Here is a 17,149-nt window from a genome sequence, read left to right as displayed (position 1 = left end):
GTTGCTAAGACAAATAAAAATATTTATATTGACTGAAAAAGATTGACTTAAGGAGAATTCTTTCTGAGGCATTTGCTGATGCTTTTGAGGATTTTAGTGTCAACACAGATATCAGAAATTATCATGAGCTGTTTAGTAGTTGAGAAAGGAGTTTGTGTGTGAGACTTTGGCTGAGCAAAGCTAACAGAGGCATATTTTAAAATCCCAATTCATTTTGTCAGCATGCAGGCTGCTATTGGTGCTGAAGACATTATATGGAGCAGTTCATCATCTGGATACCAGATGTTCTGGAATACATGGTTGTTGTTTTTTTTTCTTAGATGAACCCTTTTATGGACAAAAAATTTTCCTGCAAGCCTGCGGATAACTTATTTTCATATTCTGTGTAAAGTTTGTCTTAGATTCACAGTGCTTCCTCTCTACTCAGACTACTAATATTTTATATATATACTTCCAATGTCTTTATTACCTGTTGGTAATCAATCAGTGCATGCTGACAGAGATAATAAAATATCACAGAGCAACAAATATTGGGTAAGCATTAAATATTTGTTTTAAATGAAAGCATCAGTAAAAATTGATATCAGTGCTTTGACAACAGCGCCTTCTGATTAAATAAACTTTCAAAATAGAGGTGACCCTTGGGTTGCTTTTATTATAAAATATAAAGATGCTGTTGTTGTTAGGTGATTCCAGCAAAATGTAGAAAACACAATTATATGTGATAACTAAAAATATTATGTTATACTGACAACATAATAAAGACTTTGAGCATATGGAATAAATGCTGATTTTCTTATCCTAACTCCAGATGTCACAAACACCTATGCAAGGTTTTAATGATACAGAAACAGATGCACTCTATATATATGTTTTCATTGAGAATAACAATTAAAAAAAATTGAAAGCATGAAAAAGATAAGTTATTAATTATAGTCAATCCTTATTTATTGCTAGCCAACTGTGAGCAAAGCTGGATACTAAGAATTGTGGAGAATAACAAAAGAAATGAGATGTAAATGGTAATTTCAAAAAGGTTATAAACGTTTCTTTTTATAATATGGAAAGACAACTTGTCAACCTGTAATAGAAAAAGGTTAAGTACTGTATATTTCTGTGTAGATGTGCTATTTAGGCCAAGGTCCACCTCACTACAGAAAGCAAAAAGCGTGTAGCTGGAGAAGTATGTGTTTATATGGCTATTGCAGGATTGGCTGTAGAGTCACTGTCTCTCCCCCCCCCCCCCCCCCGCCCTGTTTAGTTCTCTTCCTGGAAGCTTCCTGCCACAGTTTTCCCAAGGCCCCGGCCTACGTGTCATGTCACATTAGTTAGGGCAGGAGGCCACACAAGACTTGGCAAGGCTAGAATATTTTGTATTTCCTTGGGAGAAAAAAAGGTCTCCCGTTCTTTTTCCAGTTATTATGTTATTTGTTTATCATCTCAAGGTCCATCCTCACTGATGTTAATTGTGGAATAGATTGCCGGTTATGTGGATGGCTAGTTTGCCACCTGACCTTTTTTTTTTTTTTTTTTTTTAATTCTTTAAGGCAACTTACAAAGATGCATATGTTTGAAAATAAAATAAGTGGGATCCATTGAGAAAAATGAGGCAAAGGGAAAATAAGGCAGGTAAGGGTAAATGGAACAGCGAACTTCTCACACCACGAATTCTGGATTCTTATAGAAGACCCTTCTAGTCCCTGAGGTGGAATTTCTGTTTTTTTTCTTTTAAAATTTTATTTACTAATTTTAGAGAGAGGAGAGAAAGAGAGAGAAAGGGGGTGGGAGAGCAGGAAGCATCAACTCGTAATAGTTGCTTCTCATTTGTGCTTTGACTGGACAAGCCCAGGGTTTCAAGCCAGCGACCTCTGCATTCCTGGTCAATGTTTTACCCACTGCGCCACCACAGGCCAGGCTGGAGTATCTTTCCTATCTACTACTTTCTTCTGTCATTTACCATGTTGCTCAGAAGGCTTAAGATAACCAGGAGAGAGAGGAAAATTGTTTCTTTCTTACTTTTACCAGCATGTGCAGTGGGTCTGGACCCTCCTTGAGTGCAGAAGGAAAGCTACTTGATGGTCACTATGGTTCAGAGTTGCTTATTGATTCTTAGAGTGGGCAGGACCTCACATATCCCCTGACCATCCCCTTGTTGTGAGACTCTGTTTGTATTAGCCTTAGCAGGTGAGCAGCGGTATCTTTTGTTACTGTTCATTCCATTGTGAAGAGTTTGTTGGACACATGCTATCCACTGGGGACAAAAAGAGCTACCATGTGCAGTGCTTGCCCTCAAAGAGCTTGGAGTGGAAGTTGAGACCTGTAGGTCCCTGATATAACCGGTTTCTGAAACATGCCTTCTTAGCTTCGTAGAAAAATTGAAAGTAGACTTTACTGAACTGGATCTCTATCTCCTGACAGGTAGAAATGTTCACGGCCTCAGGCATCGTATAAAAAAAAAAAACATATTGAACAAATGAATCCTGTCTGAATCTGAAATTTTGTTTCTGTTTTGATCAGCACATCATGCAGAGAATTCAGAGACTTCAAGCTGACTGGGTCTTGGAAGTAGACACCTTCTTGAGTCAGACACCCTACGGGTATCGGTCTTTCTCAAATATCATCAGCACCCTCGATCCCACTGCTAAACGACACTTGGTCCTTGCCTGTCACTACGACTCCAAGTTTTTTCCCCATTGGGACAACAGGGTGTTTGTGGGAGCCACTGATTCAGCCGTGCCATGTGCGATGATGCTGGAACTTGCTCGTGCCTTAGACACACAGCTCCTCTCCTTGAAGGTATCCATTTCCCTCTCATAGATTCCTGTGATAAAATACATTAGCATAACTCAGAGTGAATTCTAGAATCCTAGGGGGAGTGAGAAGGTCATTTTAAAATGTAGATTTTCATTTTATTTTGTATCAATTGTTTGCAAAATGGTATAAGTTTGAATGAATACTAATTGGAAGAGTACGTTATTTGAAATGTCAACCAGAGACAATAAACCTAAGATACATGACAGTGAATTTATTAATTGGCACCTGACTTCTTAGTTTTGAATACATATTAAATTAAGTGCAACACTTCTTTGTGAATAATGAAGAAAGCAGAAGGTTGCTATGGTCATATGTATGACAACTCTGCTTATTTCTTCTTGTTTATGAAGCCACTAACATCACAACCTTCTGATCTGAGAGAAAGTGGCTCTCAAAAGTGAGTAATTCAGATGTATCAAGATGAAAAGCATGCAGCAGAAATGCATTATTGTTATTATCTGTGAATCTCGGCTCAATTTTATGTAGCATAGCAGAGCTTTTGTGGTGTTTTCAGCCCCAACCACTTCTGGGACTCTCAGATGTTATTTCAGTCTCTGTGTTCTTAGGGGTATATTGGAAAAAAGTGCTAAACTAGATGAAGACATTTTGTTCAGATATCACTCATAACCAAGTAAACACAACAAAGCCAAAACAAAAAACTTGGTTCACAGGCACCGAATGCCTTTTTTCTCTCTCAGAACTTTATGAAGGGGCCAGCCTTTGGTACAATGGGGATAAAGAAGTAAAAGTGTTATCTTGTAATGAAAGTCATAGAGATATTTGGTTCTATTTTTGCTGGATATGCTGAACTTGAAGAAAGCAAGAATTGTTTATAACCTCTCAGTATCCTTTTCACTGTTTTTTTTTTTCCATTTTGTGTTGTTTTCTGAACCTTCTATGATGTCTTTGTCCCATGCTCTCCCCTGCTTTCAATGAGAACTCTTCCCCAGCTATTGGGTGAGGGAGTTCAGAAGCTGATATAACAGTTTAATTTTTCAAATTTGCATTCTATTGTAAAGACATGAAATGAATAAGTGTGACTTAAAGGCACAGGCTGTGTAGTGGCTGTGTTTTCTCTGGGGGAGCTCCTTTGCCTTCTCCATGTAGCTCAGACCTGCTTTGGTAGAAAGGGCTGAATGAATTGTTGGATAAGATCCCCATTAAAAATTACACAGACATTCTCTTAATTATCCTTAGTAAAGAGGTAAACAGTAATGTGGAATTTTTTTTTTAAAAGGCTAGTTTTGGATATAAATACAGGCAGTCCCAGGTTATGAATGAGATAGGCTCTGTAGGTTGAAAAATGTTTAAGTATTTATATGCACAGAAAGGTAAAAATAAATACTATGTTAAGACAAACATCTTTCTAAGTGACATTTAATAGGTAAATGTATCTGTTCCAACTTACATACAAATTCAATTTAAGAGCATACCTACAGAGCTTATCTTGTTTAGAACCCAGGGACTACCTGTATTAAGAATACCAGATTTGGGGCCCTGGCCGGCAGGCTCAGTAGTAGAGTGTTGGCCCAGCGTGTGGAAGTCCCAGATTTGATTCCCGGCCAGGGCACACATCAGGGGCACCCATCTGCTTCTCCACCCTTACCTCTCTCCTTTCTCTGTCTCTCTCTTCCCCTCCTGCAGCCAGGGCTCCATTGGAGCGAGGTTGGCCCAGGCGCTGAGGATGGCTCCATGGCCTCTGCCTCAGGCACTTGAATGGCTCTGGTTGCAATGGAACAATGCCCCAGATGGGCAGAGTGTTGCCCCATGGTGGGTGTGCCAGGTAGATCCCATTCAGGTGCATGCAGAAGTCTGTCTCTCTGCCTCTCTGCTTCACACTTCAGGAAAAAAAAGAATATCAGATTTGGGCCCTGGCTGATTGGTTCAGTAGTAGGGTATTGTCTGTCCTGTGGATGTCCCAGGTTTGATTGCTGGTCAGGGTACACAAGAGAAGCGACCATCTGCTTCCCTCCCTTCCCTCCCCTTTCTCTCTCTCTCTCTCTTCCCTTCCTGCAGCCATGGCTTGATTGGTTCGAGCACATCAGCTCTGGGCACTGAGGATGGCTCCATGGAGCCTCGGCCTCAGGCACTAAAAATAGCTTGCTTGTGAGCATGGCCCCAGATGGGCAGAGCATTGGCCGTAGGTGGGACTGCTGGGTGGATCCTGGTTGGAGTGCATGTGAGAGTCTGTCTGTTCATCTCCTCTCCTCTCATTTGGAAAAGGAGAAAAAAAAATGAGTGTCAGACTTATTCTTCCAGTTGTATTTTAACTTGATCTGTATGAAGTAGTTATTTTAAGTTCTTCAGCTGTCATAGATTGGGTAGGTGGTGTTGGAATGTGACCTGGAAGAGGACTGGATTATTGTTCCAACACTTTGCAGCCCTCTCCCTTCAGTAATAAGATTATAATTTTACAGTCACATCTTTTTTCTTACAGCTTTGCTGTGGCCTCCCCCGTAACAGGTTGTACTTTTATCATTTCTTGACTCAGCACTTGGTTACTTGACTTGTCTTGGCCAATGGGATACTCGTAGATGTGACAGAGGCTAGAAAGGTGCTTGTGCAATTGGGCTCGCTCCCTTGTGCCTTTGCTATCACCAGGAAAAAGACATGCTCTGGCTGGCCTGCTGGTTCCCGGAGGAGAATAAGAAACGTGTGGAGCAGAGCCAACCTTGACGACTGCAGAGTGAAGCTGAGCTCCCCAGCCAGAACCAGCCTAGATCAGTTGTCCCCTAGCTGACCTACAGACCCAGGAAGACACATGATTCTTGTTTCAAGCCACTGAGTTTAGGGTGGTTTTCACACCTTATCATGGTGGCATTAGCTGTGATAGCTTTGGGTAGAAAAAGACTGCAGATAATTCACCGACTATGTTGACACTGGTAATTATGCATTTATGGTAGTGCCATGAAGGACTGGAAGACCTTCACAGACCAAGCCACACAGATAGGGGGGAGGCAGGGGGCTGGGGAGGAGAGTGTTGATAAATACAAGGAGCACTTAGATATGTAGGTTCCCACCCCACACCTGGCAGATAAGTGACTACCCACCTGTATTCTTGTGGGAGATGACAGAATATTTTTTTCTGGAGAAATTGAACCAGGGAGGCTCTGGATATAGGGACACCAGATAGAAAGAGTGTAGTAGTGAGGTGCCTCATGGAAATCAAGATTAGGTGGAAGTCTGCACATTGGACAGTGGAGTCCCCAGCCTTTCCCCCACTTCCAACATAAGGAAACCAGCAGCCAGCTTACACCCAGCTGATAGGACACCGGAGGTTCCTGCTCTGGAGAATATGAACCGCCTCAGTGAAATCACTGACAGGGTACCAGATTGCCCTGCAGTGAAGCCAACCAGGTTTCTAATCAGCGTTATAGTACCTTCTTCTTTAATATGAATGGACACAAAGGATGACGAGACATTTGAGAACAGTCTCCAGCATGAAAGCAAGCAAGCAAAACAGAAACTACCAATTGAAAAGTGAACTCTGAGGCAAGAGGACAAGGAGCAGAAGAGAACTTGACATAGTTTTTAATATCCTTAGAGAGATAAGAGGAGAAGTTATATCTATAACGGATTAAGGAAGCCTCAGATGCAGTTTCTGGGAGCACATTCCCAATGCTGCAGTGCGGGGAGAGAGCAGGGGTTGTTGTTTGGCCCCGGGCAGGCTCAGCTGCACGAGTGCAGGCACAGCGGAGGCAGAGCTGGACTTCGGGTTATGTTTTTGCCGTGTGAGTTTGACCAAGGCAGAGAAAGGCAAGGGAGTTGGGCGTGTTTTCAAGGGAGTGATTAAAATGATCAACTGGAATTTAAGCTGAAGATGAAGTAAAGTAAGGGCATCATGGGGGTGAAGTAGTCTGAAAAAAATGAATTATTCAGTAGTTAAGGATTCCAGTGGAGTTAATGAATTGTGGGGATTCGGGGACAGCCGGACTAATCTGAAAGATGAGAGTTGTCAGACAGTGGAAGGTAGAAAAAACCCATCAGAACCCTGCTCACACTTCTAAGCGTGAAATAATCGTCTCTTGCATAATGTCTTCCTTGACACCACCCCATCCCACCCCCCAGATTCAACCTCTCAGTCTATTGAGTTCCTGGATGAGTTTTACATTGGTGATCCTTGGCACATTTTGCCATGCTAGTGTATTTCTTATATCTTCCCTACCCCAACTCAAGTGTAGGCAACTTCCGGGGGAAACGCTATACAGTAATTATCTCTTTGTGCTCCTATTGCATTCCTAGGGCAGATCTTTGAATATAGACTCACTAAAAAACAAACAAACAAACAAATAAAACTGCAGACAAATCAGGTAAGAAACAAAAAGGATTTGTTCAAGTTTTCAAGTTGGGTTCTCTGCGATGCACATTCTGATGTGGAATTTAGCATTTAGGCAATTTCTTTGGAAGTGCTCTCAGCTCAACACCTGTGGCAGAGAGAGGAGATAAGGCAGAGGGAGAAGGCAGGCTGTCCTGCAGGTACGACAGCCTCAGCCAACCTCTGAGGAGTTCTGGAGGTGTCATAGTCCTTTATAGAGTCCTCAGGATGTGCTTAGGCCAGTCACCCCAGGGTTGAGATGATCCTTAAAGGGGCAAACAGCTGAAGGCTGTCTGTGGAAAGCCCTCACGGCAGCGGGGTGATATCCTTCTGAGGAGGAACTGGGCCGTGTGTCACCGTGTCCACCATCGCAGGCCCAGAGTCCCAAAGTGCTCTGAGGAATTAGAGAAGATGTACGACTTCTATTTTCAGGGGTGGTGGGAGAAGGTGAGATGTGTGTGGGGGAAGGCGATGAGAGGTGTGATGATGCTCAGGGAGGAAGTGGTACAGAGCCAGTTTGGGCACATTGTCACTCAGTTTGTCACCCTCCCTTTCTTCGTGGCATAGCTGTCTCCTTTCCAGTTAATAAGGAAATGGACTTTTTTTTTTTTTTTTTAAATCAGCCGTTTTTGATATGTTTTCACTGTTCTTTCTACCAGAACGTTTCAGACTCCATGCCGGATCTGTCACTCCAGCTAATTTTCTTTGACGGGGAAGAGGCTTTCCTTCACTGGTCCCCTCAAGACTCTCTGTATGGGTCTCGGCACTTGGCTTCAAAGATGGCATCGACCCCACACCCGCCCGGAGCGAGAGATACCACCCAGCTGCATGGCATGGTTAGTCTGGTGGTACCCCTGGTGCCGTGGCTGCAGGCTCTGCCCCAGAGGAGGCCAGGCTGAGCCAATTACAGACCGAAATCAGCCGCGGCATCCTTGGAGCAGTGTTTATAATAGAGCATTCCTTGGCAGGCATGGGGTTTTTGAGGAATCCCAGAGTGAAAAAGAATGATTCTGGGTTAGCAGACTCATTAAAATATTGAAATATTTTTATTGCATATTTGATTGAAATATTTCCTTTTTTTCCAAAAAGATTTTACTTATTAATTTTTAGAGAGAGGAGAAAAAGCTTTTAGAGAAAGGGGGTGGGAAAGAGCGAGGAGCATCAACTCATAGTAGTTGCTTCCTGTATGTGCCTTGACCAGGCAAGCTCAGGGTTTCGAACTGGCGACTTCAGCATTCCAGATTGAATAGCTTTACTCACTGTGCCACCATAAGTCAGGCTAAACTATTTCTTGTTAAAATGATATAAAAATTCACATTGTAAATTTAAGAGATTTAATTTTATTGATTTAAATTTTCAAAAATGTAAAAAGGTTTAATTAAAAGGATGTAAACCATCAGATTGAGGAGAGATCAGATGCAGTTTGGTCCAGCAGATGCGCGTTGCCCTGGTCCTGTGTGGAGGTGGAGAGAGCACCCCTTCTTTGAGGCCTCCCTAAGGCCTGAGGAGAATGAGGAGGGGGTCTCAGAAAATGGAGTTAGAGTGAAACATGGTATGAAGATGGGAGTGAAGAATTTCCTCAGTTGTTTCAAAGTGTTATAATGACTGCAAATGTGTGTATGACATTTTCATGCATTGATTTTGATGTGGTATTTTTTTTTTTTTTTGCATTTTTCTGAAGCTGGAAACGGGGAGGCAGTCAGACTCCCACATGCGCCCGACCGGGATCCACCCGGCATGCCCACCAGAGGGTGATGCTCTGCCACTCTGGGGCGTCGCTCTGTTGCATCCAGAGCCATCCTAGAGCCTGAGGCAGAGGCCACAGAGCCATCCTCAGTGCCCGGGCCATCTTTGCTCCAATGGAGCCTTGGCTGCGGGAGGGGAAGAGAGAGACAGAGAGGAAGGAGAGGAGGAGGGGTGGAGAAGCAGATGAGCGCCTCTCCTGTGTGCCCTGGCCGGGAATCGAACCCGGGACTCCTGCATGCCAGGCCGACGCTCTACCACTGAGCCAACCGGCCAGGGCTGATGTGGTATTTTTGACAATGGGGGTGGAGACATTTTGTTGCTGCCTTAAAATCCTGCTCTTATTACCCAGTAGTAGATGCAACGCAAGACCCCATTTGCATTCCCATTCCTGAACTCACTCCCCACTCCGTCCTTCATCCTGCCCTTGCATTCTTTCCCATGTTTGGCCTTCACTAAGCCTTGAGTCCTCACTAACTCCGGCTTGTGACCTCATGCTACCCTTGAGTCTTCATTTCCCCCCAGGACTTCATGCATCCCTGACCTTCACCCTATCTGTGGCCTGAAAGCCTGTTCTGAACCTCCTCCACTCATCTCAGTCCTTTGCCCTATCAACTGACCTTCACCCTCTGCATCCACATGGCCACATTAAATGTCCTCGTGACTCTGACACATCCCCAGTTGGCATTCCCTTCATCCTGTGGGCCACTGGCTGCTCATGATGGAGCAAAAGAATATGGTAGGCACCTCATTCACACACTTGAGCCCAAGTGGCTAAAAAGGATTCAGAAGAAGAGGAGAAACCTGGTTGATCAGTAGGAAGAACAAAGTTATTTATCAGTCCAAATATAGAAACCATAGTGATGGTTAAAACCATTTTTTTTTCTCCAGAAACAAACTTAGTAGCTTATCTAAACTTGTGAATATATTCCTATTGCAAGCAAGCTTATTCTTTTCCCCAATTAATATAGGGGTGGGTAAAAGTAGGTTTATAGTTGTGAGTGACATTCTTTTGTCTTAATAAAGCTGTTGTAATAATCATAACCCGCATGTTCATATAAATAACTGTAAACCTACTTTTGCCAAGCCCTGTATATTTAATCATTATTCATGAGTTAACAGATACTATGTCTTTACAATCATAGACTGCAATTATTTATCTACCATGTGTCAGGAGCTATACTAGATGTTTACCAGGGAGTCCTCAAGCCTACTGATGTTTTATGGCTCAAACAACTTAAGGAACACTGGTTGAATTGTAGAGCTTATAACTAGAAGGGACCTTTAGAGACCACAAAGTTTGAGCTTTTGGTTTGATAGAAAAGGAAATGGAGACCCAGAGACATAAATAAGGTCCTATAGTTCCTAGTCAAGAAATTTTTTTATATGCTGCTTTGAGGAATAAATAGTTGCTAAGTGTTCTCATGTGGGTGGTTGTGTCATTACAGACAAAGAATAAAATGGAATAGCAGATCAGACAAGCTTGGACTCCCATCTAAAAACAAAGTTAAATGTATTCTGCTTAAATCTATATGAAATACTTATCCAAACATCCTCTTAATAATTTATCTTTGATGATGATATTCTTCTGGGATTCCAGACACAAAAAATCTATACTTTGCCATTTAATGGAAAGCAAGATTTGATAACTTTTCCAAATGATTAGCTTACAGTGTTATTAAACCTTTTGTTTATTTATACAGCTGCCTAGATTATTCTCAGTTATTAAAATGCCATTTGTTTTGACTGTACCCCCCCCATTGATGAGTATGAAACATGTTTTGGTGACAGTGATTAAATAATTTGTTTTCTCCCTTAGGACTTATTGGTCTTATTAGATTTAATTGGAGCTCCAAACCCAACATTTCCCAATTTTTTCCCAAACTCTGCCAGATGGTTTGACAGACTTCAAACAATTGGTAAGCACTACCGTTATTAAAGAATCAAACCGGGTTCCTTTCTACAGACAAAATACTACACTTTATAATTCAAAATTTATGATATAAGTGTATGATTTGAATCTATAACATACTGGCTCCCCTCTCCCCACTTCATGGATTAGTTTATTGTTTTCATTTATCATTTTTAGTAGGCCCACTTTATTTTCCTGCATGAAACTGCATTTTGATTAGGAAACATAAAATACTACATTTCATATTAGCATATCCTTAGAAAAGGTTTGAAAATATTTTCCCAGACTCCTTTGTGAAGCATATGGAGTATATTTCTGGAAAAACTGCACTAAGCAAAGTATGTTGGCTAACGAGGAATGTTAAGTCCTAATAACGATACCAGAAGATATCTTTTAGTTTTTCCTTCCTTTCCATCCTTTTCTTTGTCATCTTCTATTTTCTGCCTTATCCAGACCTGATTTTCCTTAAATCAAGTACAATCTCAGCCTCTTTTCCAAAAAAGTAAGAGATGGGGATGCAAGAGAAAGCTAAGATCCTTCCAGAGAAGGTTTAGTGTCAAATCATGAGAATAGATGAGGCCAGACCCAGTTAGACAAAGAAACAAAGATATCTTTGGCTCAAGAGAGGCGTGGGCCTTGGAGAAGGAAAAGGAGAATAAGTTCTTTCCTTCCATCTCTCCACTCTCCTCCTCCCCCAAGCGCAAACATCTCTCCTTTGTCTTCCCACACAACAAGCACAACAACAAAAACCAATTGACATAAAGGAGAGATGAAAATGAGATAGGTCTTTGTTACAGAATCTAGGTCAGGAGCCCCGCTTTTGAGGCAAGACCTCCAACTTAGGAATTCCTCACTAGCCTTACACGACTTCCTGGAGCAGGGCACAGTTGACTTAGTTCTCAGCAGTGGGAGAGGCACCGCCATCTCAGCTCATGCTTTTGCCATGAGTTCAGAAGTTGCCAACATGCAGATCTAGAATATTACAACAGAAACTTTACCTGAACCTCAGATACTCCTCTTTGGCAAATTTCAATTTCTAGTTTGAAAGAATTGCTATTATGGTATGATTAATATAAGCTTCTTGGACCTCTTTCTTGCAGCATGTTTTCCTAACTTTGAGGTTAGCCTCAAAAAATTAGGTTTGGCCTTTCTTCATAGATTTTGTGCATGTTTTTTTATTTCCTCTATTCCAGAATGAATTTATATCAGTGACTTGCACCTTAATGTATTTTTAACTCATTGTGCTGCTCCCTCCTAGAGGTACTTACACCTCAAACCATATCTAACTGTATAAGGAAAAAGAGCAGCCTAAGATGAAAGAATTTTAAGTGCCAATAAACAGATGGGAATATTGTTAGTGGTAAGGGCTTTCTCCATGTGCCTAAAATATTACATATGCATGCTTACCACTTGGTCTAAATTTACACTTTAAATTTAGCAATAACCTCCACCCCTGCTATCCTAATAAATTTCATTTCGTTGTCTACTACTCTTCTTGTGATCTCTTATCATCTTGTAACACAGAATTCATGTTATATGTTACCATGTAACTTAACACATAGGTTCTATGTTACAAGGTGAAGAGTGATGGAAACAGGCCAGTGTGTGTCACCTGGAGGGCTAATTCAATGGGTCTGAAGTGGGACCAGGTAATTTGCATTTCTAACAAGTTGTCAGGTGATGCTGATACCTCTGGTGAGAGACCACACTGTGAGAACCACTAATACAGGTCATAATACCAGATAACTCTTTTCCATGGAGTGGCCGCTCAATATACTTCATTCCTATTTTGTTTGAGTATTACTCTTTCAAGCCCCACACCTCCTCTTAAGGTATATTCTTCGTACAGGATCTAAAATCTAATAGTATCTACATTTATGTTTCCCCTCCCATTTTTCCCTTTGGTTTTCTCATTCTTCATCTCTCCATTGTTCTACTGAGTTTCTACCACTCAGGAGCTTCTCACCAGTGGAGCTACAGCCATATGTGACCCTTCTCAACCCAGAACTACTCCAAAATGTACACATCCAGGCTCAGCCCAAATATTTATTGTCATGTGCTCACTGCTGCATGCTTTGAAAATCATGACCACATGTGCTAAGATTTCAAACTCCATATGCATGCTGTATATCGATTATATAAAGATATTCATCTATTGTCTAATTGTCATCTGCAGAACATGAACTCCATGAACTAGGTTTGCTCAAGGATCATTCTTTGGAGAGGCGGTATTTTGAGAGTCATGGTTATGGAGGTGTGATTCAGGATGATCACATTCCATTTTTAAGAAGAGGTAATTGTGTGTGTGTGTGTGTGTTTGTGTGTGTGTGTATAAGCATCATGCAGATATGTGTGCATGCACATGTGCATTTTTAACCTACTGTATTTATTGTGTTTTATGTGCTTTTGCAACAACCTAGAAAAGTGAAGAACCATTACATTTAATTGAATAATTAAGTCATCCACCAATCATCTTATGGCTTCTATGTTTTTCATGAAAGTCACTCAAAATCTTGAGTACACCTTTATCTATATATTTTTCCCAACACCCAGAATATTTATGAAAGCTCATGTTTCATTGACTGTGCCTTCACTTTTATAGAGTTAGATTGTATTCTTACACTTGGTGTAACTCTGATGTTTTCTGGTTAATAAGGAAGCAATATCCTTGATGTCAGTGGTTGAACTTTAAATAAACCCAAGGACTCTTGCAGTAGCTTCTCAATTGGTCTCCAGCATTTGTTCTTGCTTCCTTATTCTTTAAATAAGAACGAGAGTTATCTTTCAAAAATGTAAATCAAATTATGTTGTTTCCATGCTTTAATGCTCGGGTGGCTTGCTATCATGTAGAATAAGACCAGAAGTCTTTACCATGGTCTACAAGGGCCTCCATTTTCTGACTCTGTTCTCCTTCTCCAACATCACCTCCTTCTTCTGCTTCCAATCAGTATCGTTCTGATCCAGCCACCCTGGGCTCCTTGCTGTTCCCAAGGAGGCCAAGCACATATCTACCTCAGGACGTTTACACTTGCTAAAACTGCTGCCTGGAATGCTCCTTCTCAGATTTCTGCACAGCTTGCTTTTCCTTTGTTACATGTCTTTATTTAAATGTTAGCTTCTCACAGAGACCTTCCCTGACTTTAAATATCTTTTTCTTGGCTCTGCTGTCTGCCTCTCATTCTCTATTTTCTCACCTCATTTTATTATTTATAAGCCTTATCATCTTTTTTTTTTTTTTTAGTGAGAGAGACAGAGAGAGGGACAGATAGGGACAGGCAGACATGAAGGGAGAGAGAGATGAGAAGCATCAATTCTTCATTGTGGCACCTTAGTTGTTCACTGATTGCTGTATCATATGTGTCTTGATGGGGGGGGCCTACAGCCGAGCCAGTGACTCCTTGCTCAAGCCAGTGACCTTTGGGTTCAAGCTAGCAATCTTGGGGTCATGTCTATGATCCCATGCTTAAGCCAGTGACCACTTGCTGAAGCTGGTGAGCCCACACTCAAGGCAGATGAGCCCGCACTTAAGCCGGCAACCTCAGGGTTTTAAACATGGGACCTCTGCATCCCAGACTGACAATCTATCATCCACTGTGCCACCACCTGGTCAGGCAATTTATAGGCCTTATCACTTTCTAAAATTATTTTTAACATTTGTTAACTTCTTTTTTTTACTGGAATGTAAGCTCTATATGAGCAGGGCTTTGCCTTTTTCCTGATGAAACATCAACTTCCAGAATAGGGACTAGTACATGTAGGCATAGTAGGTGCTTTCTAAATATTTACTGAATCAATTGACATTTGTTAAATGAATGAATGACTTTGGAGTACAAGGGTAAAGTATAGGGAGTACACAGAAGATGATGAATTATCAGCTGACTTTATATGGATAGTACAGAGCTCCCACTCAGACTTTTGCTTGCCAAATGATCACTTTCTAGTTTAAATATGCACTTAATTACAAGTTGGTTTTTTCTTACTAGGTGTTCCAATTTTGCATCTGATAGCATCTCCTTTCCCTGAAGTCTGGCATACCATGGATGACAATGAAGAAAATTTGGATGAAGCAACCATTGACAATCTAAACAAAATCATACAAGTCTTTGTGTTGGAATATCTGCATTTGTGATATTCTCATTTAGTGTATGGCAATTGAATCTAGTATTGAATCCAAAGTCAAAGAACTATTTAAAGTAATCTGACTCCAGACTAATGTTGTGTGGACACTTCTAACCCAGAGATTTATCCTGTTGGTAGCTTTGAATATATAATTAATAAATCTTAGAATTACATTATGTCCTAAATTTCCTGTTAGTTTTTTTTTTGTTTTTTTTGTTTTTTTTTACAGAGGCAGAGATAGACAGGGACAGACAGACAGGAACGGAGAGAGATGAGAAGCATCAATCATCAGTTTCTCTTTGCGCGTTGCGACTTCTTAGTTGTTCATTGATTGCTTTCTCACATGTGCCTTGACCGTGGGCCTTCAGCAGACCAAGTAACCCCCTGCTGGAGCCAGCGACCTTGGGTCCAAGCTGGTGAGCTCTTTGCTCATGCCAGATGAGCCCGCACTCAAGCTGGCGACCTCGGGTCTCGAACCTGGGTCCTTCCGCATCCCAGTCCGATGCTCTATCCACTGCACCACCACCTGGTCAGGCTCCTGTTAGTTTTTATCTAGAGACAAAAAAAAAGGAAATGTTAAGGAAAATGAAAAATAAATATCTTTAAAAAAATCTTTTAATAAACTGTTAAGTTCACAGAAGTTATGATAATTTTTACATAGGAAAATTATATGCTATTTAAGTTTAGTTAATTACTTTTGGCATATATATTTTTTTCATCTGATTCATGGAAGCAAAATTGTTTGGGCTGGAAACACATAGGAATTCATGGACTTTTCTTTGGTTATAGGAAGCAATTATCTATAAATACAAACTTGACCCGCTAAACAATTAGGAAATTGATCCTGCTATATAGATGAAGTTAGCTGGGGCCTCTGTTCTTCAAATGCTCCCTGGTCTGAGCAGACAGTTCATACACACTCACTGAAGTAGTGTGCTGGCTGGGTGGGCGGGGCTGGAGGCAGATCAGCTGAGTGGGGAAGCAGTGGCAGCTTTAAGTTCAATGATAAAGTCACCAGGGAAGGAATTCACTTACTAAAACATATTTTCCAAGTTAAAAAAGAAGCATAAATATAATTTTACACATATAATTAACCCTATTCAATGATGCTTAGAGTGGTTAAATCTCTCCTTCAAATCATGCAGCTGATAAGTGGCAATGGTGAGATTTGAACCCAAGCAGTCTGGCTCTAATGCTCATGCCTTGAACCACTGTAGAGTACTGCCTCTTTACATGAGAAGAACTTTGCCGACTATTCCTAATGCCAAGTGCAGAGCAACAACTGTATCTTGAAATCATTACGGGTCATTCACTCAGTCTGGGAGAGCATCCGTAAAGCACTGTAGCCATGATTCAGCCAACAGCATTAGGGTTCAGAGACAGCCCATTTGCATGCAGAATTATTTCTCTGCCGCAGCAAAGGCTGTTTTTACACCAGCATGGGTATAACAGAAAGCAACGTGAGTGCTTCCAGGGCTAAAGAATCTAAGCCACAAAGCAGGATTAAGGGAGGCTGAGTTTTCTGGATTAACTTTTGGATAAGATAAAACATTTGAAAGAGGTTTAGGGAAACACATTTTTTTTTTTAACACTAGAAAAGAAATGATTTAACTGGTGCTATTGAAAAAGAATGAAATGAAGGAATTTATAAGGAATCTAAACATTAGTTAACAGTAATATATATATATATATATATATATATATATATATATATATATATATATATATATAATTATAAGCCTAATAAGTGAGTTCCTTTCAAATGATTACTACAACAGATTTACTGTAATTTGTTGAGTTGGCATTAGTTGAATTATATTTAGAGGAGGAAGTTGGAGGATATGTTGAAATGAGATAAAGGGAAAAATAAAAACATAAGCAGCTTAATTCAATGAAGGTTTCCTTCCTTCTAAATGGCACATCCTAAAATTCTGTTCACTAAGAGTTTGCAATAAAATGAGAAAAGCAGTCATGATGTCATAAAAGGAAACCTTTTAAGGTATTAATCTTGACATTAGTCTCTAAAATATGTTCTGTATAATACACACTAGTCAGAAATATTACTTTTAAAAAAATTATAGCTGCAAAGGCAGTGCTCAATAAACATTCTGTTGTATTTGGGATTTTCCTATGTGCATTTTAGAGCGTTTCACTACCCCTAAGAGAACAATTTGCATGCTTTGTCTATTACTGTCAACTCTGCAACATGTAGGGCTATTTTTCTTTTTTCAGGAGAAATGAGTTCA

General features: G+C 40.7%; 1 protein-coding gene across 2 annotated transcripts in view; it reads left to right on the top strand.

The window, feature by feature from the left end:
• The window catches only part of QPCT (glutaminyl-peptide cyclotransferase), a 28,092-nt gene extending 13,013 nt beyond the window's left edge, over positions 1 to 15,079 (top strand). The window contains exons 3-7 of one of the 2 annotated variants that reach the window (XM_066372401.1): positions 2,518 to 2,796; positions 7,789 to 7,965; positions 10,692 to 10,791; positions 12,961 to 13,077; positions 14,768 to 15,079. In XM_066372401.1, the coding sequence (XP_066228498.1) occupies positions 2,518 to 2,796; positions 7,789 to 7,965; positions 10,692 to 10,791; positions 12,961 to 13,077; positions 14,768 to 14,913 (819 nt within the window). In that variant the 3' untranslated portion in view covers positions 14,914 to 15,079. The remainder of the gene's footprint in view (positions 1 to 2,517; positions 2,797 to 7,788; positions 7,966 to 10,691; positions 10,792 to 12,960; positions 13,078 to 14,767) is intronic. The other variant, XM_066372402.1, reaches the window with a different exon arrangement.
• The last annotated feature ends 2,070 nt before the right edge of the window (positions 15,080 to 17,149 follow it).

This window comes from Saccopteryx leptura, chromosome 3 (assembly GCF_036850995.1).
Source record: "Saccopteryx leptura isolate mSacLep1 chromosome 3, mSacLep1_pri_phased_curated, whole genome shotgun sequence".
Lineage (NCBI taxonomy): Eukaryota > Metazoa > Chordata > Mammalia > Chiroptera > Emballonuridae > Saccopteryx > Saccopteryx leptura.
Note: the sequence above shows the minus strand (reverse complement) of the source record. Positions and strands in the feature narration are given on the sequence as shown.